At 43.7% G+C, this 21,886-nt stretch overlaps 1 protein-coding gene across 1 annotated transcript; it reads right to left on the minus strand.

The window, feature by feature from the left end:
- Nucleotides 1-1,259: 1,259 nt before the first annotated feature.
- LOC129853590 (group 3 secretory phospholipase A2-like) lies at nt 1,260-20,886 on the minus strand. Its single transcript, XM_055919785.1, has 7 exons — nt 20,328-20,886; nt 17,199-17,331; nt 13,030-13,164; nt 6,653-7,653; nt 5,460-5,589; nt 1,972-2,091; nt 1,260-1,758 (listed from the first exon to the last, which is right to left on the minus strand). The coding sequence occupies exons 1-7, from the start codon at nt 20,845-20,847 to the stop codon at nt 1,593-1,595; spliced, it is 2,205 nt and encodes a 734-aa protein (XP_055775760.1). The 5' UTR covers nt 20,848-20,886; the 3' UTR covers nt 1,260-1,592.
- Nucleotides 20,887-21,886: the final 1,000 nt, after the last annotated feature.

The raw sequence follows: 21,886 nt of genomic DNA on the forward strand, positions 1-21,886 counted from the left end.
TATATAATTAATTATTCAATTTTATTACCTATTTACTTTATTCTGATTAGTGGAACAATTATCATTCGTAACATTGGGCTAAAATATAGGGTAATTACTGTTCTTGTCAGCAAGAACACTACGGTTATTCCACTTTGTGTCCTTAACTTGAAAGCAGTCTATAGACAAGTATAATGCAATCTATGATTTGGTTACCCAATGCCATCGACCATAAATATTATTATCTCCTGTGCAGAGCCTTGGCGTAGTGGTAACACTCCCCGGTACGTGTCACATGCAACTTTCCACCTGAGAACAGGGATCAATCTCTGCTTTCAACCTTCCCACTGTTTCTAGCATTTGCCTGTCTCCCCACATTTAATTTTTGTCTAAATAAGGTGTCAAACCACGTAAAAAATGTTTTTAAAAATCTTAGCATTATTTCAATTTCATCCCCAAAAAATCTCAAACTAACAATGTCGTCAAATTGAGTGATCATTTAATGTTCAAAATACCCTGAATACACCTGACCAGTGGCATATGCCTAAACCATGTGAAAATATGTATAATTGCAGGAAATTAGCTTTAAAACAGTACAATTGTACATATAGGGGTTGTGCCAGGGGGCAAAGAAATTCACATAACAAATCTCACTCCAAGCTTTTTTCAAAAGTTGGCAGCCCTGTTTAAGCCAGTAGTGGCTAACCAGGGGTGGGATAATGTCAATGTGCCTTTGATTGGATAGTAGCAGGAGCTCTATGTTTATGACAGTTTGCGATGGTACATATGAAAAAATGCATGTACTTTCAGAATTGATTGGCAAGTTACTCATAGGTGGGCTGCGAGCAACTGGTAGCTCGCGATCTACCTGTTGGAGACCCCTGGCCGACAAACATTTCAACAAACATACAATCTCAGCATTACCAGGAAGTATCAGGGTTTGTTTAATACTCATGGTTTCATTTGTTTTCTTAAAAGTATTACTGTACTTTTTCTGATTGTAGTGACAAGGTAGGTAAATGATGATCATCATCTGACACAATATTAAAATTTCAAGCCTTTAGGTAAGAAGTGAAAATCCCACACTGTTTACTTCAACATGATCAATTCATAACATACTAAAACTAAGAAAAATAACAAATGAGTGTGTGAATGTCAATTACCTTACTGTTAAAGGTATAAGGGTGCTACCTCTTGAGCAATTTTAGAAATGCTATTGGCTAAACAATAATGCACCTTAAGGGAATCTTGTAATGTGAGACAACGAAGTAACAGACTGGTCATATTCAAGGGTTTTAATCTAGAAGTACAAAGAATCAATATAAATATACTAAATTGTTGTCAGGGATCATAGTACCCTCAGCAGGAGAATTCTGTACAACTCTAGTTGTGGATCATTACTTACAGTTGAGGTCAAAGATTTGGGGGAAAGTTGGAAGGTATTTGGAATTCCCTCCTTTACCGAACAGCAGCAAATCAAGTTATTCTGCCACATTTATCATCTTAAGGCTTAAAAATCTTAAAAACACTATAGAGGGTGATGTTGGACAGATGCATTGCATTCCCATTCTAGTAACTGGTACTTAAGGGTGCTGATGTTTGGGAATCATCAGTCAAGGCTTCTTGGACTCAATGATCCTCAGACATCGCTTGTAGAGGCGAATAGGAGTCCCTCTTTTTGAGTCTTTACTTGTGCTCTGAGCATTAAGTCTTCCTCTTTCCTCCATGCTTTTAAGGACTTGAATTAGGTCAGTGGCTTGGGAAAATCCAGCAGTACAGCTACAGCAAGAGAGCAAAGACAAATATATAAATACTTGAACCGACAGGCACATGCACAGTTTCACTAAGGATTATTGTTATTAGATTGACAGTAGGTAAGACACTGACACATTGCATGTAATGTAACAATGAACAATTAGCCTTGTGAAGAGATCCATTGAAAAAGTTGAGGCTCATTGCAAATCTATCATCCTTTGAATTTGAGCCACCAACCTTTTCCCTCCATGACAGTCTTTCACACTTGGCACGTTGAAGCAGGATAGAGATACAAAGTCCTGCAGGAGGGATTGGAGAATTGTGGTCTTCTCCAAGTGTCTGATCTGATCAGCCAGCCTGAAATGTGATGGAGAAAGATAGAGGGACAGAGGAGACCAGTGCTCCAGGGAGACAGCCAGTGGATGAGGAGAAAAGGTTAAGATTAAGACAAAGACTATCAGAAAGGCAGTGTGTGTGTGTGTGTGTGTGTGTGTGTGTGTGTGTGTGTGTGTAACATGTGTGCATCCATCTTGCGTAATTATCTAACCCAGCAGGCCCTAATGCTCTAACCCTTAGTTATTTAAGGCAGCTGAAAGATACTTTAACACAGTCCGTTTTAGTGACAAAGTGCTCAGGATACATTGTACCAGTGGAGGCTCCTCAGAGGAGGAACGGGAGGACCATCCTCCTCAGTGAATTCCATACAAATAGAAATAGTGAAACATACGAAAAAAGTTATCCTTTTTAGATAAAACTATACTAAATATATTCATGTCACCAAATAATTGATTAAAACCCACTGTTTTGCAATGAAGGTCTACAGTAGCCTCAACAGCACTCTGTAGGGTAGCACCATGGTGTAGCCGGAGGACAGCTAGCTTCCGTCCTCCTCTAGGTACATTGTAGGGCTGTCCCTTACAACAAAAATCTTGGTGACCAAAAGTCGTCTGTTCTTTCGACCACTTGATTGGGTTACTTTTTTTTTTTAAATGTGTATTTTTCCATATATAGACCCACCCTGTGTTTTAATAAAATCAACTATATGCTTGTCTGATGCTGTTTGATTAAATAAGACACACATGACTCAAGAGGGAGCAGAGATCAAGATCATCAGAAAATAAAAAGCTGACCAGACCAACCTCTTCCCGCTCCTACTGGTTTTCGCAGGTTCTGCCATTACTCTCCTGAAGTTGCCGGTAATAGGCTACACTAGGAGTCTGCGACTATTTTCATGTGGAATGCAAATTTGTCTTGCAATTTCTACCGATCAGAGTGCCAGTTATGATTTTCATATGAACATTTTCGTTTTACCGTTTCATTTAATTGATAAATAACGTTGTTGCATCTCAAATTCATTGGGATGTGGTTAACCAAAATTCTATCCAACTCTAAATGAAAATGATACAAACCTACATAAAGCCAACAAATAAAAACATTGCAGCCTGCAGGTAGAAAATATCCTGATAAAAATAAATCTCCTATAAATCACATTGGCTATGCATGGCCTGTCTGCAACGAACTTTAAACATTGTATCAACTATCAACTTGGGTCCAGCCCGAAGGTCACACTAGCAGACTTGTAACATAAAATATTCTGGGCCCCCAGAGTTTCCTACACCAGTAAGCTCAGGACAGACTCATCAGGTAGACCTATTTTATGAATGTATCCACTGGATCAGAGCATAACAATTTTCCCTTTCACGCTGACTGGTTATCGAAAGGGATATTTTTCAAATACTTTGAGGAATTATTGTCATTTTCAATGTGTATGTAATACCCAACTTTGTTTGCTTGCTGTTTGAGGCGAAGAAAACATTACTTTGAGAAGCTCCACAGCTCATTAGAGGTGGTGCGTTAAGCCAATCAGAAATACTATTAGATCCCCAAATTGGTACATTTATATGCCTACATTTGCACGCAGGCCAAGTAGCCTATAGGCCTACTTCTATGCGTAATCAGTGCCCGCCCTTCTCAACATTGACAAAACTTGTAAATGGAATGAAACTTGTTTCTCACAAGTGTAGCATAGGTTGTGCGCTCTGCAAACAACATGTCCAGTCAGACAATGAGAACGGTAAAAGACTGGAATAATAATATATTGAATGCATTAACAGAAATTAACAAAACCAAACAAACATTGTAGATTAGAAATGATAGGAATTAACGGTAAATGTAGGCTACTACTGGTGATATATGTCATGGGGAATTGATAGACAATAAAAATCAAGCCAAACAATTCACGCAATGAAGTTATTAAACAATGATTTTGGGCATTCTGGAGAGTGAAGAACATTGTGCATTTTATCCACTCTGACCTTAGTCTCAGCCTCCACAATGGATTAGTTCACTGTGTGCCATAAAAAAGAAAATACATATTTGCTACTGCTCAAAATATAATAATATTGGTCGACCAACAGCCTACCGACCAAACAATCGACCAGTCCACTACATTGACTAGCACATTGACTTCAATACAAAACCTAGGAGGCTCATGGTTCTCACCACCTTCCATAGACTTACAGTAATTATGACAACGTTCTCCAACCAATCAGAGCTTAGCATGAACTGACATGTTGTCCACCCAATCAAAAGATCAGAGAATGAATCTAGTACTGAAAGCATTAACCAGAGATCGCTAGCGCTGCAGTACATACAAAGTAATGAGTAGTAGTTGACTCAAAGAGAGAAAGACAATAGTTGAAAGGTTTTGAAGGAGAAGCAAGAGAGAGAGAGAGCAAGTGTTATTTCATTGCATTTTTATTCACCTTCACTTAGCTAGTGAATACAACTTGCTAGTTTAGCCTATTCAAACACCTGGCTCAAACAGAGAGGGATGCTATGTTAGCTAGCTGGGTATGGCTATCCAACACTGAAACTCTTCCAAGTTAAGGTCAGTTTTTGGTTTTATTAATTTATTGTCACCGCGGCCCACCGGTGTAGCTGCTAAACTGCTTGCTGACTGTCCTGTTCTGCATGATTGTAGCGGCTTTACTAACACGTTAGTTATAGTAGCTATGTTGACTAGGTATGACGTTAGCTAATATGGTGACAACGATGTAGGCTGTGTGTAGCGGTTAGCGGTTATGATATGAAGGTTTAGGTTGGAAAGGTTTTTTCGCCTGGTCACAGACAGCTGATGTGTTGTGCACTGAAGTCCACAAGCGAAGGGAAAAGGTAAGAGGAGAACGCATAGATTTGAAAAGGAATTATACAATGAGCAAAATGATCAATCTGTTTGTATGTGGCTGCTATGAAAGTGAACGGTTAGTGTGTGATCAGGGGTGTATTTATTCCGCCCATTCTGTTGAAAAAATGTTTCTTAAAACGGAAGCAAACGGAACGGGGATAAACATACCTGAATTTGTCCAATAGAAACTTTAGTTTGCAACTGTTGGACTAATAATTACACCCTAGATCAGCTAGATGCAGGTAAGAGTGTGCCAGGCAGTATTTAATGTGTCACTGTCTGTCACCTTGATGACTCAAATGTTTCTCTTGCCCTGTGCACCCACGTTGTAAACTTTCATTCATAGGCTAGGTTGTAGCAACCTCATGATAGGTATAGTTAAAATGTTTGTATCATGTAGTAGCCTAAACATATCGATGTTACATTGAGCTGGGTGAATGGGATATGAATGACAGTCCTCCAATATGCTGTAATAGAAATAAGGCCATGCTCATAAAAATAAGCATCACTGCATTGTACTGTACGGATACTTTCTCACCTGTGGGTGCAATCACAATGGTACACAGTCTTTGATCCCATGTTGTGGAGATCATATCTCTTCTCTAAAGGGGGAATTTTGTATTTACATTCATCCAAATGCTTGAGGGTGCCACAAAGAAGCATATTATCTGTAACACAGAGAACAAACAGAACATACTGAAGCTAGCTGAGTCATGACATGCAGTAAGTTATTGGGACAGTTTGTAATTATTGGGACAGTGAAGCATTTTTCTTCTTTTGACTACATCAAGCGTGTGACTCTACAAATGTGTTGGAGGCATTTTCTGTTTGTTTTGGTTATGTTTCAGGTAATATTTTGCCCAAGAGAAATGAATGGTATATAATGCATTGTGTCATTTTGGAGTCCCTTTTATTGTAAATAAGAATAGAATATGTTTTCCAACACTTCTACATTAATGTGGATGCTACCATGATTACAGATAATCCTAAATTAAATCGTGAATAATGATGAGTGAGAACGTTAGACCCACAAATATCATACCCACCCCCCTTTAAAAAATGCTACCCTCCCCCGTTATTGTAATGGTGAGAGGTTGGAATGTCTTGGGAGTATGATATTTGTGCGTCTGTAACTCACTCAACATTATTCATTCAGGATTATCTTTAATCATGGTAGCATCCACATTAATGTAGAAGTGTTTAGAAACATATACTATTCTTATTTACAATAAAAGTGACTCCAAAATGACACTACATTTTTCCATACATTTCTATTGGGCACAAAACAATCTGAAACACAACCAAAACAAACAGAAAATGCATCCAACACATTTGTAGAGTCACAAGCTTGATGTAGTCATTGCGTGCTACTAATATGGGACCAAATTCTTAACTTTTGACTACTTTAATACACATAACTGAATTTGTCCCAATACTTTTGGTCGCCTAAAATGGGGTAACTATGTACAAAAAGTGCTGTCATTTCTAATTAAAGCTGACAGTCTGCACTTTAACCTCATAGTCATTGTATGATTTCTAATCCAAAGTGCTGGAGTACTGAGCCAAAATAAAAATAAATGCTTCACTGTCCCAATAATTATGGAGGGCACTGTATATCTAGAATGGCATCATCAAGCTTTTCCTAAAAAGTCAAATTAAAGCTTGGGGCAGTTGCAGGCTGGCCAGTTACCAGACTGATAGTGGGCTCATGGAGAAACACAAAACTACTACCTGTTGTCATAGATGGTGCACTCTCAGTTGGGGTTTGTATTAGAGGTGTGGTCCTTAGCTTTGAGGAGGCGGTCCTCTTAGTAATTGTGTTCTTCCAAAGGGTAGATGAAGTCATCACAGTTGCAGATGTTGTCCTTTTATTTGAAGACATTGTTCTCTGAGTTTGAAATATTCTCCTCTGGGTTGGTGATGCAGTCTTGTTTGCCGAGGATATGGTCGTTGGTGTTTTAGTTATCTGTTCCAAACAGGCTTTGCCTCGTTCCCCCCTCCAGCGGCGAGGCTGAAAGGTATCTCCTCTTGGAGGTCCACAACGGTGAAGTTTCCTAAGAACCTTTGGTAGTTTGGGACTTTTGGGTATAAGAGTTGTGGTTGTTAAAGTTGTTGTCTGTGGATGGGGTGAAGGCGTTGGTGTTGATGTAGTCCTCTGCATTGTTGTGGATGTTGTCCTCTGTCGTGACCGTGTTTTTTTCTTTGGTGTAGCTTGATTTTGATGTGAGATTGTTTTTTCAGTTCTTGATCCAGTCTTTTGTGTAGCAGTTTTTTTCATTTTTACCTGAGATGTTGTTGTAATAATTTTCAAAGCAGTTCTCTGAGTTGTGGGTGTGGTTTTCTGTTTTTGTGATGCACTCCTCGGTATCAGGGATGCAGTTGTCTGTATTAAGGGCGTGCTGGTCTGTGTTTGACTTGTGGTTGTTTGAGTTGTGAATGTTTTCTTGCCCCTGCTGCATCCTTTCCCTTTCCTGTACTTGATCTGGAAGGTGTCTCCTCTGGGAGGACCTCTTGGAACACAGTCCCGTGAGGGGGCAAATTGCTTGGAGCGGTTCCCTTTGGGGATTAACCATGTTGGGCTAGACATGGGTCTCACTGTAACCAGGTTTTCCCCGGTGCCTGCTGAGGTTTGGGGGTCACTGCTGCCACCATGTTTGCTTGTCGTGCGGTTGATGGTGTAATCTTTGGGATTTTTGAAGACTGCATACGGGGCCACCTTGGCCACCTTGCACCTGCACAGAGCAAAAATGGACTTATTAGACAGGCCAAACATGCCAAGAGAGAATCCGTTCATAAACTCATATGCAATGTTGGGGTCGTTACTCAAAATAAGTAATGTATTACCTATTACTCGTTACGTCCATCTGTCACGTTCCTGACCTGTTTTCTGTTGTTTTGGTATGTGTTTAATTGGTCAGGGCGTGAATTTGGGTGGGTAGTCTATGTTTTCTGTTTCTATGTTGGTTTAAGGGTTGCCTGGTATGGCTCTCAATTAGAGGCAGGTGTTTGGCGTTTCCTCTAATTGAGAGTCATATTAAGGTAGGTTGTTTCACAGTGTTCGTTGTGGGTGGTTGTCTTCCGTGTCTGTGTATGTTGCGCCACACGGGACTGTTTCGGTATGTTTGTTCGGTTTTTGTGTAGTCTGTTTTCCCTGTCCGTGTGTTCTTCGTGTTACATGTAGTTCTTAAGTTTAAGTCTGTTTTCGTCGGTTTGTTATTTTGTAATCCTTCCAAGTGTTTGTTTTCGTGTTTCGTCTTTGTGTTAATAAATCATTATGTATGCACAACCCGCTGCACGTTGGTCGAATCACTACTCCTCCTCTTCGTATGAAGAGGAGGAGGAACGCCGTTACAGAACCACCCACCAAACCCAGATCAAGCAGCGGGTTAGCGGACAGCAACGACAGCAGCAGTGGGTCAGGGAGGATTGGACATGGGAAGAGATTCTGGACGGAGAAGGACCCTGGGCAGAGCCAGAGGAGTGTCGCCGTCCCAAGGCGGAGCTGGAGGCATCTAAAGCGGAGAGGCGACGATATGAGGAGGCAGCACGGCAGCAAGGCTGGAAGCCCGCAAGTACAACCCAAAAATTTCTTGGGGGGGGGGGGGGTAAAGGGTAGTGTGGCGAAGTCAGGTAGGAGACCTGCGCCAACTTCCCGGGCTTACCGTGGAGAGCGGGAGTACGGGCAGACACCGTGTTACGCAGTAGAGCGCACGGTGTCTCCTGTACGTGTGCATAGCTCGGTGCGGGTTATTCCACCTCCCCGCACTGGTAGGGCTAGATTGAGCATTGAGCCAAGTGCCATGAAGCCGGCTCTACATATCTGGCCACCAGTACGTCTCCTTTGGCCGGCTTACATGGCACCAGCCTTACGCATGGTGTCCCCGGTTCGCCTACATAGCCCGGTACGGGTTATTCCACCTCCCCGCACTGGTCAGGCGACGGGGAGCATACAACCAGGTAAGGTTGGGCAGGCTCAGTGCTCAAGGGAGCCAGTACGCTTACACGGTCCGGTATATCCGGCGCCAACTTCCCGCTCCAGCTCAGTACCACCAGTGCCTACACCACGCACCAGGCTTCCAGTGCGTCTCCAGAGCCCTGTTCCTCCTCCACGCACTCTCCCTATGGTGCGTGTCTCCAGCCCAGTGCCTCCAGTTCCGGCACCACGCACTAAGCCACCTGTGCGTCTCCAGAGCCCTGTACGCACTGTTCCTTCTCCCCGCACTCGCCCTGATGTGCGTGCCCTCAGCCCGGTACCTCCAGTTCCAGTACCACGCACCAGGCCTATAGTGCGCATTGAGAGTCCAGTGTGCCCTGTTGTTGTTCCCCGTACTAGCCTTGAGGTGCGTGTCTCCAGTCCGGTACCACCAGTTCCGGCACCACGCACCAGGCCTACTGTGCGCCTCAGCAGGTCAGAGTCGGCTGTCTGCCCAACGCCGCCTGCACTGCTCGTCTGCCCAGCGCCGTCTGAGCCATCCGTCTGCCCAGCGCCGTCTGAGCCATCCGTCTGCCCAGCGCCGTCTGAGCCATCCGTCTGCCCAGCGCCGTCTGAGCCATCCGTCTGCCCAGCGCCGTCTGAGCCGTCCGTCTGCCCAGCGCCGTCTGAGCCGTCCGTCTGCCCAGCGCCTTCTGAGCCGTCCGTCTGCCCAGCGCCTTCTGAGCCGTCCGTCTGCCCAGCGCCTTCTGAGCCGTCCGTCTGCCCAGCGCCTTCTGAGCCGTCCGTCTGCCCAGCGCCTTCTGAGCCGTCCGTCTGCCCAGCGCCTTCTGAGCCGCCCGTCTGTCCCGAGCCATTAGAGCCGCCCGTCAGTCAGGAGCCGCCCGTCAGTCAGGAGCCGCCAGAGCCGTCCGACAGTCCGGAGCCGCCAGCCAGTCAGGAGCCGCCAGAGCCGCCTGCCAGTCAGGAGCCGCCAGAGCCGCCAGCCAGTCAGGAGCCGCCAGAGCCGCCAGCCAGTCAGGAGCCGCCAGCCAGTCAGGAGCCGCCAGAGCCGCCAGCCAGTCAGGAGCCGCCAGAGCCGCCAGCCAGTCAGGAGCCGCCAGAGCCGCCAGCCAGTCAGGAGCCGCCAGAGCCGCCAGCCAGTCAGGAGCCGCCAGAGCCGCCAGCCAGTCAGGAGCCGCCAGAGCCGCCAGCCAGTCAGGAGCCGCCAGAGCCGCCAGCCAGTCAGGAGCCGCCAGAGCCGCCAGCCAGTCAGGAGCCGCCAGAGCCGCCAGCCAGTCAGGAGCCGCCAGAGCCGCCAGCCAGTCAGGAGCCGCCAGAGCCGCCAGCCAGTCAGGAGCCGCCAGAGCCGCCAGCCAGTCAGGAGCCGCCAGAGCCGCCAGCCAGTCAGGAGCCGCCCTCCAGTCAGGAGCCGCCCTCCAGTCAGGAGCTGCCCTCCAGTCAGGAGCTGCCCTCCAGTCAGGAGCTGCCCTCCAGTCAGGAGCTGCCCTCCAGTCAGGAGCTGCCCTCCAGTCAGGAGCTGCCCTCCAGTCAGGAGCTGCCCTCCAGTCAGGAGCTGCCCTCCAGTCAGGAGCTGCCCCTCAGTCCGGAGCTGCCCCTCAGTCCGGAGCTGCCCCTCAGTCCGGAGCTGCCCCTCAGTCCGGAGCTGCCCCTCAGTCCGGAGCTGCCACTCAGTCCGGAGCTGCCACTCAGTCCGGAGCTGCCACTCAGTCCGGAGCTGCCACTCAGTCCGGAGCTGCCACTCAGTCCGGAGCTGCCACTCAGTCCGGAGCTGCCACTAGTCCGGAGTTGTCCCTTTGTCCTGAGCTACCTCTTTGTCCTGAGCTACCTCTTTGTCCTGAGCTACCTCTTTGTCCTGAGCTACCTCTTTGTCCTGAGCTACCTCTTTGTCCTGAGCTACCTCTTTGTCCTGAGCTACCTCTTTGTCCTGAGCTACCTCTTTGTCTTGAGCTACCTCTTTGTCCTGAGCTACCTCTTTGTCCTGAGCTACCTCTTTGTCCTGAGCTACCTCTTTGTCCTGAGCTACCTCTCTGTCCTGAGCTACCTCTTTGTCCTGAGCTACCTCTCTGTCCTGAGTTGTCTCCTCTATTGTGGAGGGGCCTTAGTGAGGGTTCCTGGACCATGGTCGGGGGCGAGGGTCGCCACTCAAAGGACGCTAAGGAGGGGGACAAAGACAGTGGTGGAGTGGTGTCCTCGCCCACCGCCGGAGCCGCCACCGCGGACAGATGCCCACCCAGACCCTCCCCTTGAGTTTTAGGGGTGCGCCCGGAGTTCGCACCTTGAGGGGGGGGGGGATTCTGTCACGTTCCTGACCTGTTTTCTGTTGTTTTGGTATGTGTTTAATTGGTCAGGGCGTGAATTTGGGTAGGTAGTCTATGTTTTCTGTTTCTATGTTGGTTTAAGGGTTGCCTGGTATGGCTCTCAATTAGAGGCAGGTGTTTGGCGTTTCCTATAATTGAGAGTCATATTAAGGTAGGTTGTTTCACAGTGTTCGTTGTGGGTGGTTGTCTTCCGTGTCTGTGTATGTTGCGCCACACAGGACTGTTTCGGTATGTTTGTTCGGTTTTTGTGTAGTCTGTTTTCCCTGTCCGTGCGTTCTTCGTGTTACATGTAGTTCTTAAGTTTAAGTCTGTTTAGGTCGGTTTGTTATTTTGTAATCCTTCCAAGTGTTTGTTTTCGTGTTTCGTCTTTGTGTTAATAAATTATTATGTATGCACAACCCGTTGCACGTTGGTCGAATCACTACTCCTCCTCTTCGTATGAAGAGGAGGAGGAACGCCGTTACACCATCAACATTAACATATTATTTTACTTATCATTCCCTGGGAAAAGTAATCACTTACACCCCAGAATATTGTGCGCCCTCACTCAATGTAAACGTTGTTACTTAGGCCTATACACTAACACAAGTAACCTAATAATGACAAACACAAAATCTACTACATACCAAGCTACAAAATTGTTCACCTCTCCCTGGGCTAAAGCCTGTCATCCTGAACGATTAAAATCAAGCCTTGGTTGTTTGGAGGAGGTAGGCCTACATAGTCATCTTCAGCAGCAATCAGGCCTCGGGGGTTTTCCGCTATGAGTTTTGTCTTGGCGTGTTGCTTTTGCAGGTGCTTCAAGAGATTGGAAGTTGTGTTTCAAGCAGTGAAGTGGTTTTTCATGCCTGGGCACAGTTTATGTTTTAAGGTTATATTCTTGTACTTTTGTCCTCCCACCAAATCAAAGTTTACTTTAGTTTATTTGCACAAATAAAAAGACAGTTTTTTTTACTATTACAAACTGTGTGCGGGAGGGGGAATAAAAGGCCACAAGTAATGGGAGTACTTCCACACTGAAACTCAGCGTTTTAACGTTCATCGCCCTCACTAAAGCAGTTTGTAGTAGTGCATTCGTAAACAGGAACTTGGTGAGAGGACGTCAGACTTAGGAAGAAAACAATACTGGGACGGGGGGATTTTTAAATATTGCGCCAACAGAGAGGAATAATAATCACAAATATTTATTTGGATCCATAACTGTAATGGGAAGGGTAACAAAAGTAACAACAACTTATATTTGATCAGTAACTGTAGTATTATTACTTCAAATTGGAACAGTATTTTATTATATTTCTTGTTACCGCAAAATAATATTATTATTGTAACACTTTACTTTGTAACGCGTTACCCACAACACTGGCCATAAGTCTCTCTGTATTTTTCACAACATTTCCCTAATTTTGTGTACATTAGCTTACTGGTTGTATTATTTGTAATTTCAGAGTCAGTGTATATTTCATATCGGGGGAAAAAACATACAGTAATGACATTATCTAATACAATCTAAACAAGTTTCACTGCGTATTTTGAATACAGGGAATTACTTTTAATTTTCAATGTTTTGCTGGGATGGACCAGGGAAATGTGGTGTTGTCTGGAGGAAGAGTGAGGGGGCTGGATATCAGGGAAGTTATCACAAGCATCTCAGTTAAAACTGGAGAGTTTCTGCTGCAGTTTCAATTGCCCGTCATATGATCCTTATAAAATGTTTTGGTGAAACAATAGCATGTCCCATATTACTATCCTTATCACAGTTATTACAGTATTATAGAACAAAGTCCATGTATTGTAAAGACTTGATCGGGACAATATCACGTACACACACTAAATTATTTCTGACAGACAGTACTCACATTCCCCACCAGTTAAGCTCAGTGCATTGACTCCTGGGAGTGAACTCGAAGCAGGGCATCTTGAGGAGGTTGAAGAAGCTGAAGCCAACCATATTGGAAATGGTATCATTTACACGCTGGAGGCACTGGCGAAACCTGATGACAACAGAAAGAAGGGTAGGTAATGCCAAGACCGTGGCATTAAAGGGAAATTTCTAAAATGTTGAACTTCATATTCATCAACTCCAGCCCCACCCCAACATATGTGAAAATGGTGTGTTTCTATGTGTTGTAGTAAAAAAAGAGGAATATAAGTGTTTCCAATGACAATCAACCAATTAGTAGACAATGCATACGCATAATTGCTTAAAATTACATGATACACACCGATGATGTCATTGGAAACACTTATCTTCCTCTCTTTTACTACAAAACATAGAAACGCGCTATTTGAACATATGTTGACGTTGTGGTGCTGCTCAAAATAATGAATATGAAGTTTAACATTCTAGAAATGTCCCTTTAAGTCGTCAGTTGTCCTAAGCTTACCAGTGCTGTTTTAAGCTCAAACAACAAATCAGGGATTTCTCACACAAGAAATAGTTCAAATAGGTTGGCAAACTTGGCATGTTGTCAGCGAGAGCAAATCACACTGTGTTGTATAACACTTATTATTATTGAATAGTTGATGTTTCCCATCATTTCTTTAATGCCAATGTGTCCAAAAGAGCCACATATCGTTGTTGCTTGGTATTCACAGGGAGAAGTGACAAGTCAAAACATGACATGATTTTACAGGAAGATTTAAATTGCTTACGAGGAAACATGAAGTGACGTGCTATACATCCAATTATGTAACAACTTGGTGCTTATACATCGGTTTAGGGCCGGGTAGGGCCTGTTGATTCATAACTAGAGCACAGGCAGGGCTCGGGTATCACTAAATTGATCACTAACATTTTGAAGCCGAGCCATGGACGTGCTCTGCTTTAGAGCCCTTCACAGGCATGAATTTGAAGCCTGAGCCCTACCCATGACCGCAACGTTCAGGCCTGATTGCTTCTGCCAAATTTAAGGCCCTGCGCAAAATCAGAAATAACTTCCTCCGTTAGTAAATCCATTAGCTTCGAAAGGAGAGCTCTAGTGACAGAGCGGAGCAGCTAATGGATTTACTAACGAAATAAGTTATTTCTGATTTCGGGCATGGCCGGGCCCTAAATTTGCCAGAAGCAATCGGGCCTGGGTACGGTATCGTAGGGCCTGAATGTCACGGGCATGGGAATGGCTTAAAAATCATGTCTGTGCAGGGCTCTAGTGCTTACTGTGGAATGAATACTGTGTATGACCTTGTCAGTTAAACCTGGGAGGAGAACGAGACTGCATTGTCTGTCTGGCACTCATGCATAAAGGAAATTAATCAGAGTATAAGCGTACTACACAAACTTGTGTTCTGTGGCAACTCAGAGCTAGGAGTTGACACCTCACTTAGATCTCCAAAGTGTCTGATTAGGAGTCCTGAAAGAGACGGGCAATTATTGCTCACCCTAAAAAGGTTCTAAGTAGAACCTTCTAGAGTTCTTCGGTTTGTTCCCATAGGGGAACCCTTTTTCCTGCTAGGTAGAACCCTTTGCTGAGGGTTTTACCTAGAACTTTCTATGTAGGGTTGCTTATAGAACCTCTATGAAAGGTTCTACAAAGAACGCTTTTATCTTTGAAGGCTTCTTCCTAGAACCCTCTATGAATGGGTCCACCAACCTTATTAGCCTTTAAAATTGTACTTTTTAATGACAATACATTACATAAATCATAAGGTCTTTCTTTGAGGGCCTAGTTAGACCCTAACAGGAAACACCTGGTTTACAGGCCAAATCAAATTGTATTTGTCACATGCGCCGAATACAACAGGTGTAGACCTTATCGTGAAATGCTTACTTACAAGCCCGTAACCAACAATGCAGTTCAAGAAATGGAGTTAAGAAAATATTATTATTTTTTAAATATTTTTTAAAATAAAAGTAAAAAATAAAGTAAAAAGTAACACAATAAGATTACATAACAATAACGAGCCTGTATACATGGGGTACCGGTATTGAGTCAATATGCGGGGGCACAGGTTAGTGGAGGTAATTTGTACTTGTAGGTAAGGGTAAAGTGACTATGCTTAGATAATAAACAGCGAGTAGCAGCAGGGGGGGGTCAATGTAAATAGTCCGGGTGGCCATTTGGTTAGTTGTTCAGCACTCTTATGGCTTGGGGGTAGAAGCTCTTAAGGAGATTTTTGGACCTAGACTTGGCGCGGCGGGACTGCTTGCTGTGCGAAAGCAGAGAGAACAGTCTATGACTTGGAAGACTGGAGTCTTTGACAACGCCTAGTATATAGGTCCTGGATGGCAGGAAGCTTGGTCCCAGTGATGTACTGGGCCGTACGCACTACCCTCTGTAGTGCCTTGCAGTTGGATGCCAAGCAGTTGCCATACCAGGCGGTGATGTAATTGGTCAGGATGCTCTCCATGGTGCAGCTGTATAACCTGTTGAGGATCTGAGGACCCATGCCAACTCTTTTCAGTCTCCTGAGGGGGTCTTGGTGTGTTTAGACCATGATAGTTTGTTGGTGATGTGGACACTAAGGAACTTGACGCTCTCGACCCACTCCACTACAGCCCCGTCGATGTTAATGGGGGGCCTATTCGGCCCTCCTTTTCCTGTAGTCCACGATCATCTCCTTTGTCTTGCTCGCATTGAGGGAGATGCTGTTATCCTGGCACCACACTACCAGGTCTCTGACCTCCCTATAGGTTGTCTCATCGTTGTCGGTGATCAGGCCTACCACTGTTGTGTCGTCAGCAAACATAATGATAGTGTTGGAGTCGTGCTTGGCCACACAGTCGTGGGTGAACAGGGAGTACAGGAGTGGAGTAAGCATGCACCCCTGAGGGGCTCCGGTGTTGAGGATCAGCATAGTAGATGTGTTGTTGCCTACCCTTACCACCTGGGGGCGGCCCGTCAGGAGGTCCAGGATCCAGTTGCAGAGGAAGGTGTTTAGTCCCATGGTCCTTAGCTTAGTGATGAACTTGGTGGGCACTATGGTGTTGAACGCTGAGCTGTAGTCAATGAACAGCATTCTCACATAGGTGTTCCTTTGGTCTCGGAGGGAAAGGGCAGTGTGGAGTGCGATTGAGATTGCGTCATCTGTGGATCTGTTGGGGCGGTATGTGAATTGGAGTGGGTCTAGAGTTTCCGGGATGATGGTGTTGATGTGAGCCATGACCAGCCTTTCAAAGCACTTCATGAGCTCGGTGAGGATGTTGCCTGTAATCCATGGCTTCTGGTTGAGATATGTTCGTACAGTAACTGTGGGGACTATGACTTTTTAATGGGGAAGTGTAACTTTTTTCATTCACCTTATTTTATTGGTGCATGCATTGTGGTAATCCAAATTGGGGTGCCATTTAACAATGCACTATGCAGAAATCACACCGCCATTTCCTTGTTGCAAAAAACGACTTGCTTTATGTGACGAAAGAAGCAAGCATAGTGTAAAGAATCATTGTTCCATCTAAACTGTGTTCCATCTAAACTGCTGTGAAATATATTTTCCATAACCCAAAATATTGTATTTTCAGCTGTTTGAAGCTGGTGTACAAAACCGTAAGTAATAGATGCAAAAACAAAAAACAAAACTTCAGAACAGGAAGCATAGAAATAGCCCACATAGAACAGATATAGCGCTTCTTAGACTTGCTTTCAATTAGAATGACAGATCTATAACTCACATTTCGATTTGAATTTGGTCGGGTTGCCCAAAAAGTTACCTATTACAGCTTTAAGCCTATAGCATATTTACAGTTTTACTGTGTGGGAAAAAAACAAACATAGATCTTTTATCCTGACTCTCAAGTTAAACTACAATTTGTACTCTAAAGCACTGAATTAAATGATCTGATATTGTATCATTGGTACAATGGCACACTCTACCCGACATTCCAGAAAAGAAAAACACCTATCAGTTAGCAGATGAGCCATGCACCATACCCCTGAAAAATAAAGGTCAGCATAATAAAAAGTCTGTCTTTATTGAACAGTATTGAGTTATAGCTCTAAGGAGTTCCCCTTCAGGGGACTGGAATGTATGTCTGTGTCATCCCTGGAATGTGATGGATGCTGCCCGGGGGCTACACATTGAAGCTCACCTTTGGTCACAGTCACAGTGTGAGATGGTGAAGAAGTTCGGATTGAAAACACCATAGTTCACTGTGAAGGAGGGGATAGTGTTACTGCAGTGGTCATGCTCACGGCAGCACCTGTCTGCTCGCTCAAACATTCCTACAACAAGAAACAAACAGTGGAGAGACTAAATAAGTCTCTCAGATCATTAAATACACATTTCATGTGTAATGACACATTGCTACTACTAGAGGTCGACCGATTATGATTTTTCAACGTCGATACCGATTATTGGAGGACCAGAAAAAGACGATATTGATTAAATCGGACGATTTTTATATATATATTTTTATATATATATATATATATATATATATATATATATATATATATATATATATATATATAAAAATCGTCCGATTAATCAACGATGCACATTTGAATGCACATTTGTGGCCTGCTGGAGGTCATTTTGCAGGGCGCTGGCAGTGCACCTCCTTGCACAAAGGCGGAGGTAGCGGTCCTGCTGCTGGGTTGTTGCCCTCCTACGGCCTCCTCCACGTCTCCTGATGTACTGGCCTGTCTCCTGGTAGCGCCTCCATGCTCTGGACACTACGCTGACAGACACAGCAAACCTTTTTGCCACAGCTCGCATTGATGTGCCATCCTGGATGAACTGCACTACCTGAGCCACTTGTGTGGGTTGTAGACTCCGTCTCATGCTACCACTAGAGTGAGAGCACCGCCAGCATTCAAAAGTGACCAAAACATCAGCCAGGAAGCATAGGAACTGAGAAGTGGTCTGTGGTCACCACCTGCAGAACCACTCCTTTATTGGGGGTGTCTTGCTAATTGCCTATAATTTCCACCTGTTGTCTATTCCATTTGCACAACAGCATGTGGAATTTATTGTCAATCAGTGTTGCTTCCTAAGTGGACAGTTTGATTTCACAGAAGTGTGATTGACTTGGAGTTACATTGTGTTGTTTAAGTGTTCCCTTTATTTTTTTGAGCAGTGTATATATATACACATACACACACACACACACACACACATACATATATATATATATATATTTGTAATAAATGACAATTACAACAATACTCAATGAACACTTATTTTAACTAAATATAATACATAAATAAAATCTATTTAGTCTCAAATAAATAATGAAACATGTTCAATTTGGTTTAAATAATGCAAAAACACAGTGTTGGAGAAGGAAGTAAAAACGCAATATGTGCCATGTAAAAAAGCTCATGTTTAAGTTCCTTGCTCAGAACATGAGAACATATGAAAGCTGGTGGTTCAATATTCCCAGTTCTTCAATATTCCCAGTTAAGAAGTTTTAGGTTGTAGTTATTATAGGAATTATGACGCGTCGACTATTTCTCTCTATACCATTTGTATTTCATATACCTTTGACTATTGGATATTCTTATAGACACTTTAGTATTGCCAGGCTAATCTCAGGAGTTGATAGGCTTGGCATTAGCAGTGCTGTGAAGCAGGCCTTGATTGCTAAGAGCTGCTGGCAAACGCAGTAAAGTTTGAATGAATGCTTACGAGCCTGCTGCCGCCTACCACCACTCAGTCAGACTGCTCTATCAAATCATAGACTTAATTATAATATAAATAACACAGAAATACGAGCCTTAGGTCATTAATATGGTCAAACCCGGAAACTATGCCCGTATTTTATCAAACGGGCAGCAACCCTAAGTCTAAATATTGCTGTTACATTGCACAACCTTCAATGTTATGTCATAATTATGTAAAATTCTGGCAAATTAGTTCGCAACGAGCCAGGCGGCCCAAACTGTTGCATGTACCCTGACTCTGCTTGCACTGAATGCAAGAGAAGTGACACAATTTCCCTAGTTAATATTGCCTGCTAATATGAATTTCTTTTAACTAAATATGCAGGTTTAAAAATATATACTTCTATGTATTGATTTTAAGAAAGGCATTGATGTTTATGGTTAGGTACATTTGTGCAACGATAGTGCTTTTTTCACAAATGCGCTTTTGTTAAATCATCCCCCGTTTGGCGAAGTAGGCTGTGAATCGATGCTAAATTAAAAGTCACCGCATTGATTATATGCAACGCAGGACAAGCTAGTTAACCTAGTAATATCACCAACCATGTGTAGTTAACTAGCGATAATGTTTAGATTGATTGTTTTTTATAAGATAAGATTAATGCTAGCCAGCCACTTACCTTGGCTCTTTGCTGCACTCGCGTAACAGGTGGTCAGCCTGCCACGCAGATTCCTTGTGGAATGCAATGTAATCAGCGTCCAAAAATGCAGATTACCGATTGTTATGAAAACTTGAAATCGGCCCTAATGAATCGGCCATGCCGATTTAATCTGTCGACCTCTAATTGCTACAGTGGGTGGTCAGCAGTAGCACCAAGCACTAATGTTATAAATCAATAAGTAAGATGTGATATAGTGCTTGCTGGAACAGAAGTAGGCCTACAGTACATACATGGCAACTCCAAAAAGTTGTCCTGATCAAATAGGCTAGAGACAAATAGGGATAAGGAATGATAAAGTGAAGAGTGCATATGTGCAAACTATAAACGAATGAGAGAAAAATAAAGATTAAGGTTAAAGAAAGATATGGAATTGAGAATTAAGTTACAGGTAAAGCAGTCAAATTTCATTCAAGTCTGGGCAACTTCAACTCATAAATCTTTAAGGTTGTGCCCTGTGCCCAATTTGAGGCTAGATATTTTTGTTGTTGTTATTAATTCTGTCCTGTGTGTGACTTTGCCATATGTTGTCCATTAACAGCTATCCTTATGGCTCTTGTTTTCACTATACATTACATTATGAAGCAGCCCAAATGTGGTTTTAAGAACAGAAGGCTTTCCCAACTTTGAAACAAATTAGCTGTAGGCTATGTTATAGGCTACTTTGATATAACATGACAGGGTATATACTATTATGTGATATTTCATAAAGAGTATAATATTCACTCTATTCACGAATAAAAAGTGTTGGAGGGTGTGAATTACAGAATTACAAATGTATAGATACATGTATACTGTAAATAGCCTACTGTATTTTGAGTCTATTGGACACATCTATCTGAAAAACATCTCTGGTGATCAGCATGTGTGAAGTGTAAATATTATTCTACTCACCTAACTGTTTGTAGTCAATCGCTTTGCTTCCAGTGCCACACCAAAGTGTCCCAGGAAATACCCACGCGCGTTTCCTACGGGATTTTGCACCCGAAATATGTTGTTGTTCCAATGGGACATTTTTCGTCTGTTTGATAAATCCATCGACAGGACTCAGTGTGCACAGGTTGTCTGGACTCAACAACGCCCTGATATTGAAGAGGGATAATTCCACGAGGCTCTCCGAGCGCGTTTGGCGGCAAAGATACAGGTAACTGGCAGTGGCTACAGGGTCGTCGTTAATTGAGCATTTTACAAGCTGCTTCCCTGACCATTCGCTCACATATAACATCAATGTATGAGTCCCGACCATATTTCGGAGGAAGCTTAGGCGCGTGTGTCCTAGTCCAGTGAAACTCGTCCTGTGGCAGAAGTTGGCGTTTTGCGCGTGGGTCCCTGCTGACATCTTCACATCATGTGCACTTAGCAAACTCAGCAATGACAAGCACAGAGCAAATTGCATTAAACGTTTGTTTATCATATCAAACACAGACTAAATTATATTAATACATAAATTAAAAAAGTAACAGCCGTCTCAATAGAGGTCGCCAGTTTGTAGTCCTAAAAACCGGAAATTAGTTGCCTCTAGTTCGTTCAGTCCGCCACAGTGGACGCGTCATAATACCCATAAAAACACAGACATGGTTCCAATGTTTTTTCAGCCATTCATTTTTCACATCGTGAATTGTGTGTTTGGTGTAGGCTTACCTTGGCGTGACGTTTTGTTAACTGTGTAAATCTCTCTCAGACAAGGTGAGTTTTGTCTGAGAGAGATTTACACACAAGCCGTTTTTTGCTTTGTCATTATGTGTTATTGCGTGTAGATTGATGAGGGGGGGAAACAATTAAATCCATTTTAGAATAAGGCTGTAACGTAGCAGCCGGCTCCCAAGTGGCGCAGCGGTCTAAGGCACTGCATCTCAGTGCAAGAGGCGTCACTACAGTACCTGGTTTGAATCCAGGCTGTATTACATCCGGCCGTGATTGGGAGTCCCGTAGGGCAGAGCACAATTGGCCATCGTCGTCCGGGTTTGGCCAGGGTAGACCGTCATTGTAAGTAAGAATTTGTTCCTAACTGACTTGCCAAGTTAAAAGATTTTGGAAAAAGTCACAGGGTCTGAATACTTTCCGAATGCACTGTATTTATGCAGTGTCAAGTAGAAACATAACCAACCCTGTTGCATGTACTTGCTTTACCCGGTAGTTTAGAATAAAGTCAATAAACAACAGTTTGTGGGAGAAATTGCTGCCGGTTGGAGAAATCAGAGAAGCCTGCCCACTGGGCACAGACGTCAATTCAACAGTGTTGGACACCTGCTTGTCGAACATCTCATTGCAAAATTATGGGCATTAATATGTAGTTGGTCCCCCCTTTGCTGCTGTAACAGCCTTCACTCTTCTGGGAAGGCTTTATACTAGATGTTGGAACATTGCTGCAGGGACTTGCTTCCATTCAGCCATAAGCGCATTAGTGAGGTTGGGCATTGATGTTGGGCGATTAAGCCTGGCTCGCAGTCTGC

Source organism: Salvelinus fontinalis, chromosome 4 (assembly GCF_029448725.1).
Source record: "Salvelinus fontinalis isolate EN_2023a chromosome 4, ASM2944872v1, whole genome shotgun sequence".
Classification (NCBI taxonomy): domain Eukaryota; kingdom Metazoa; phylum Chordata; class Actinopteri; order Salmoniformes; family Salmonidae; genus Salvelinus; species Salvelinus fontinalis.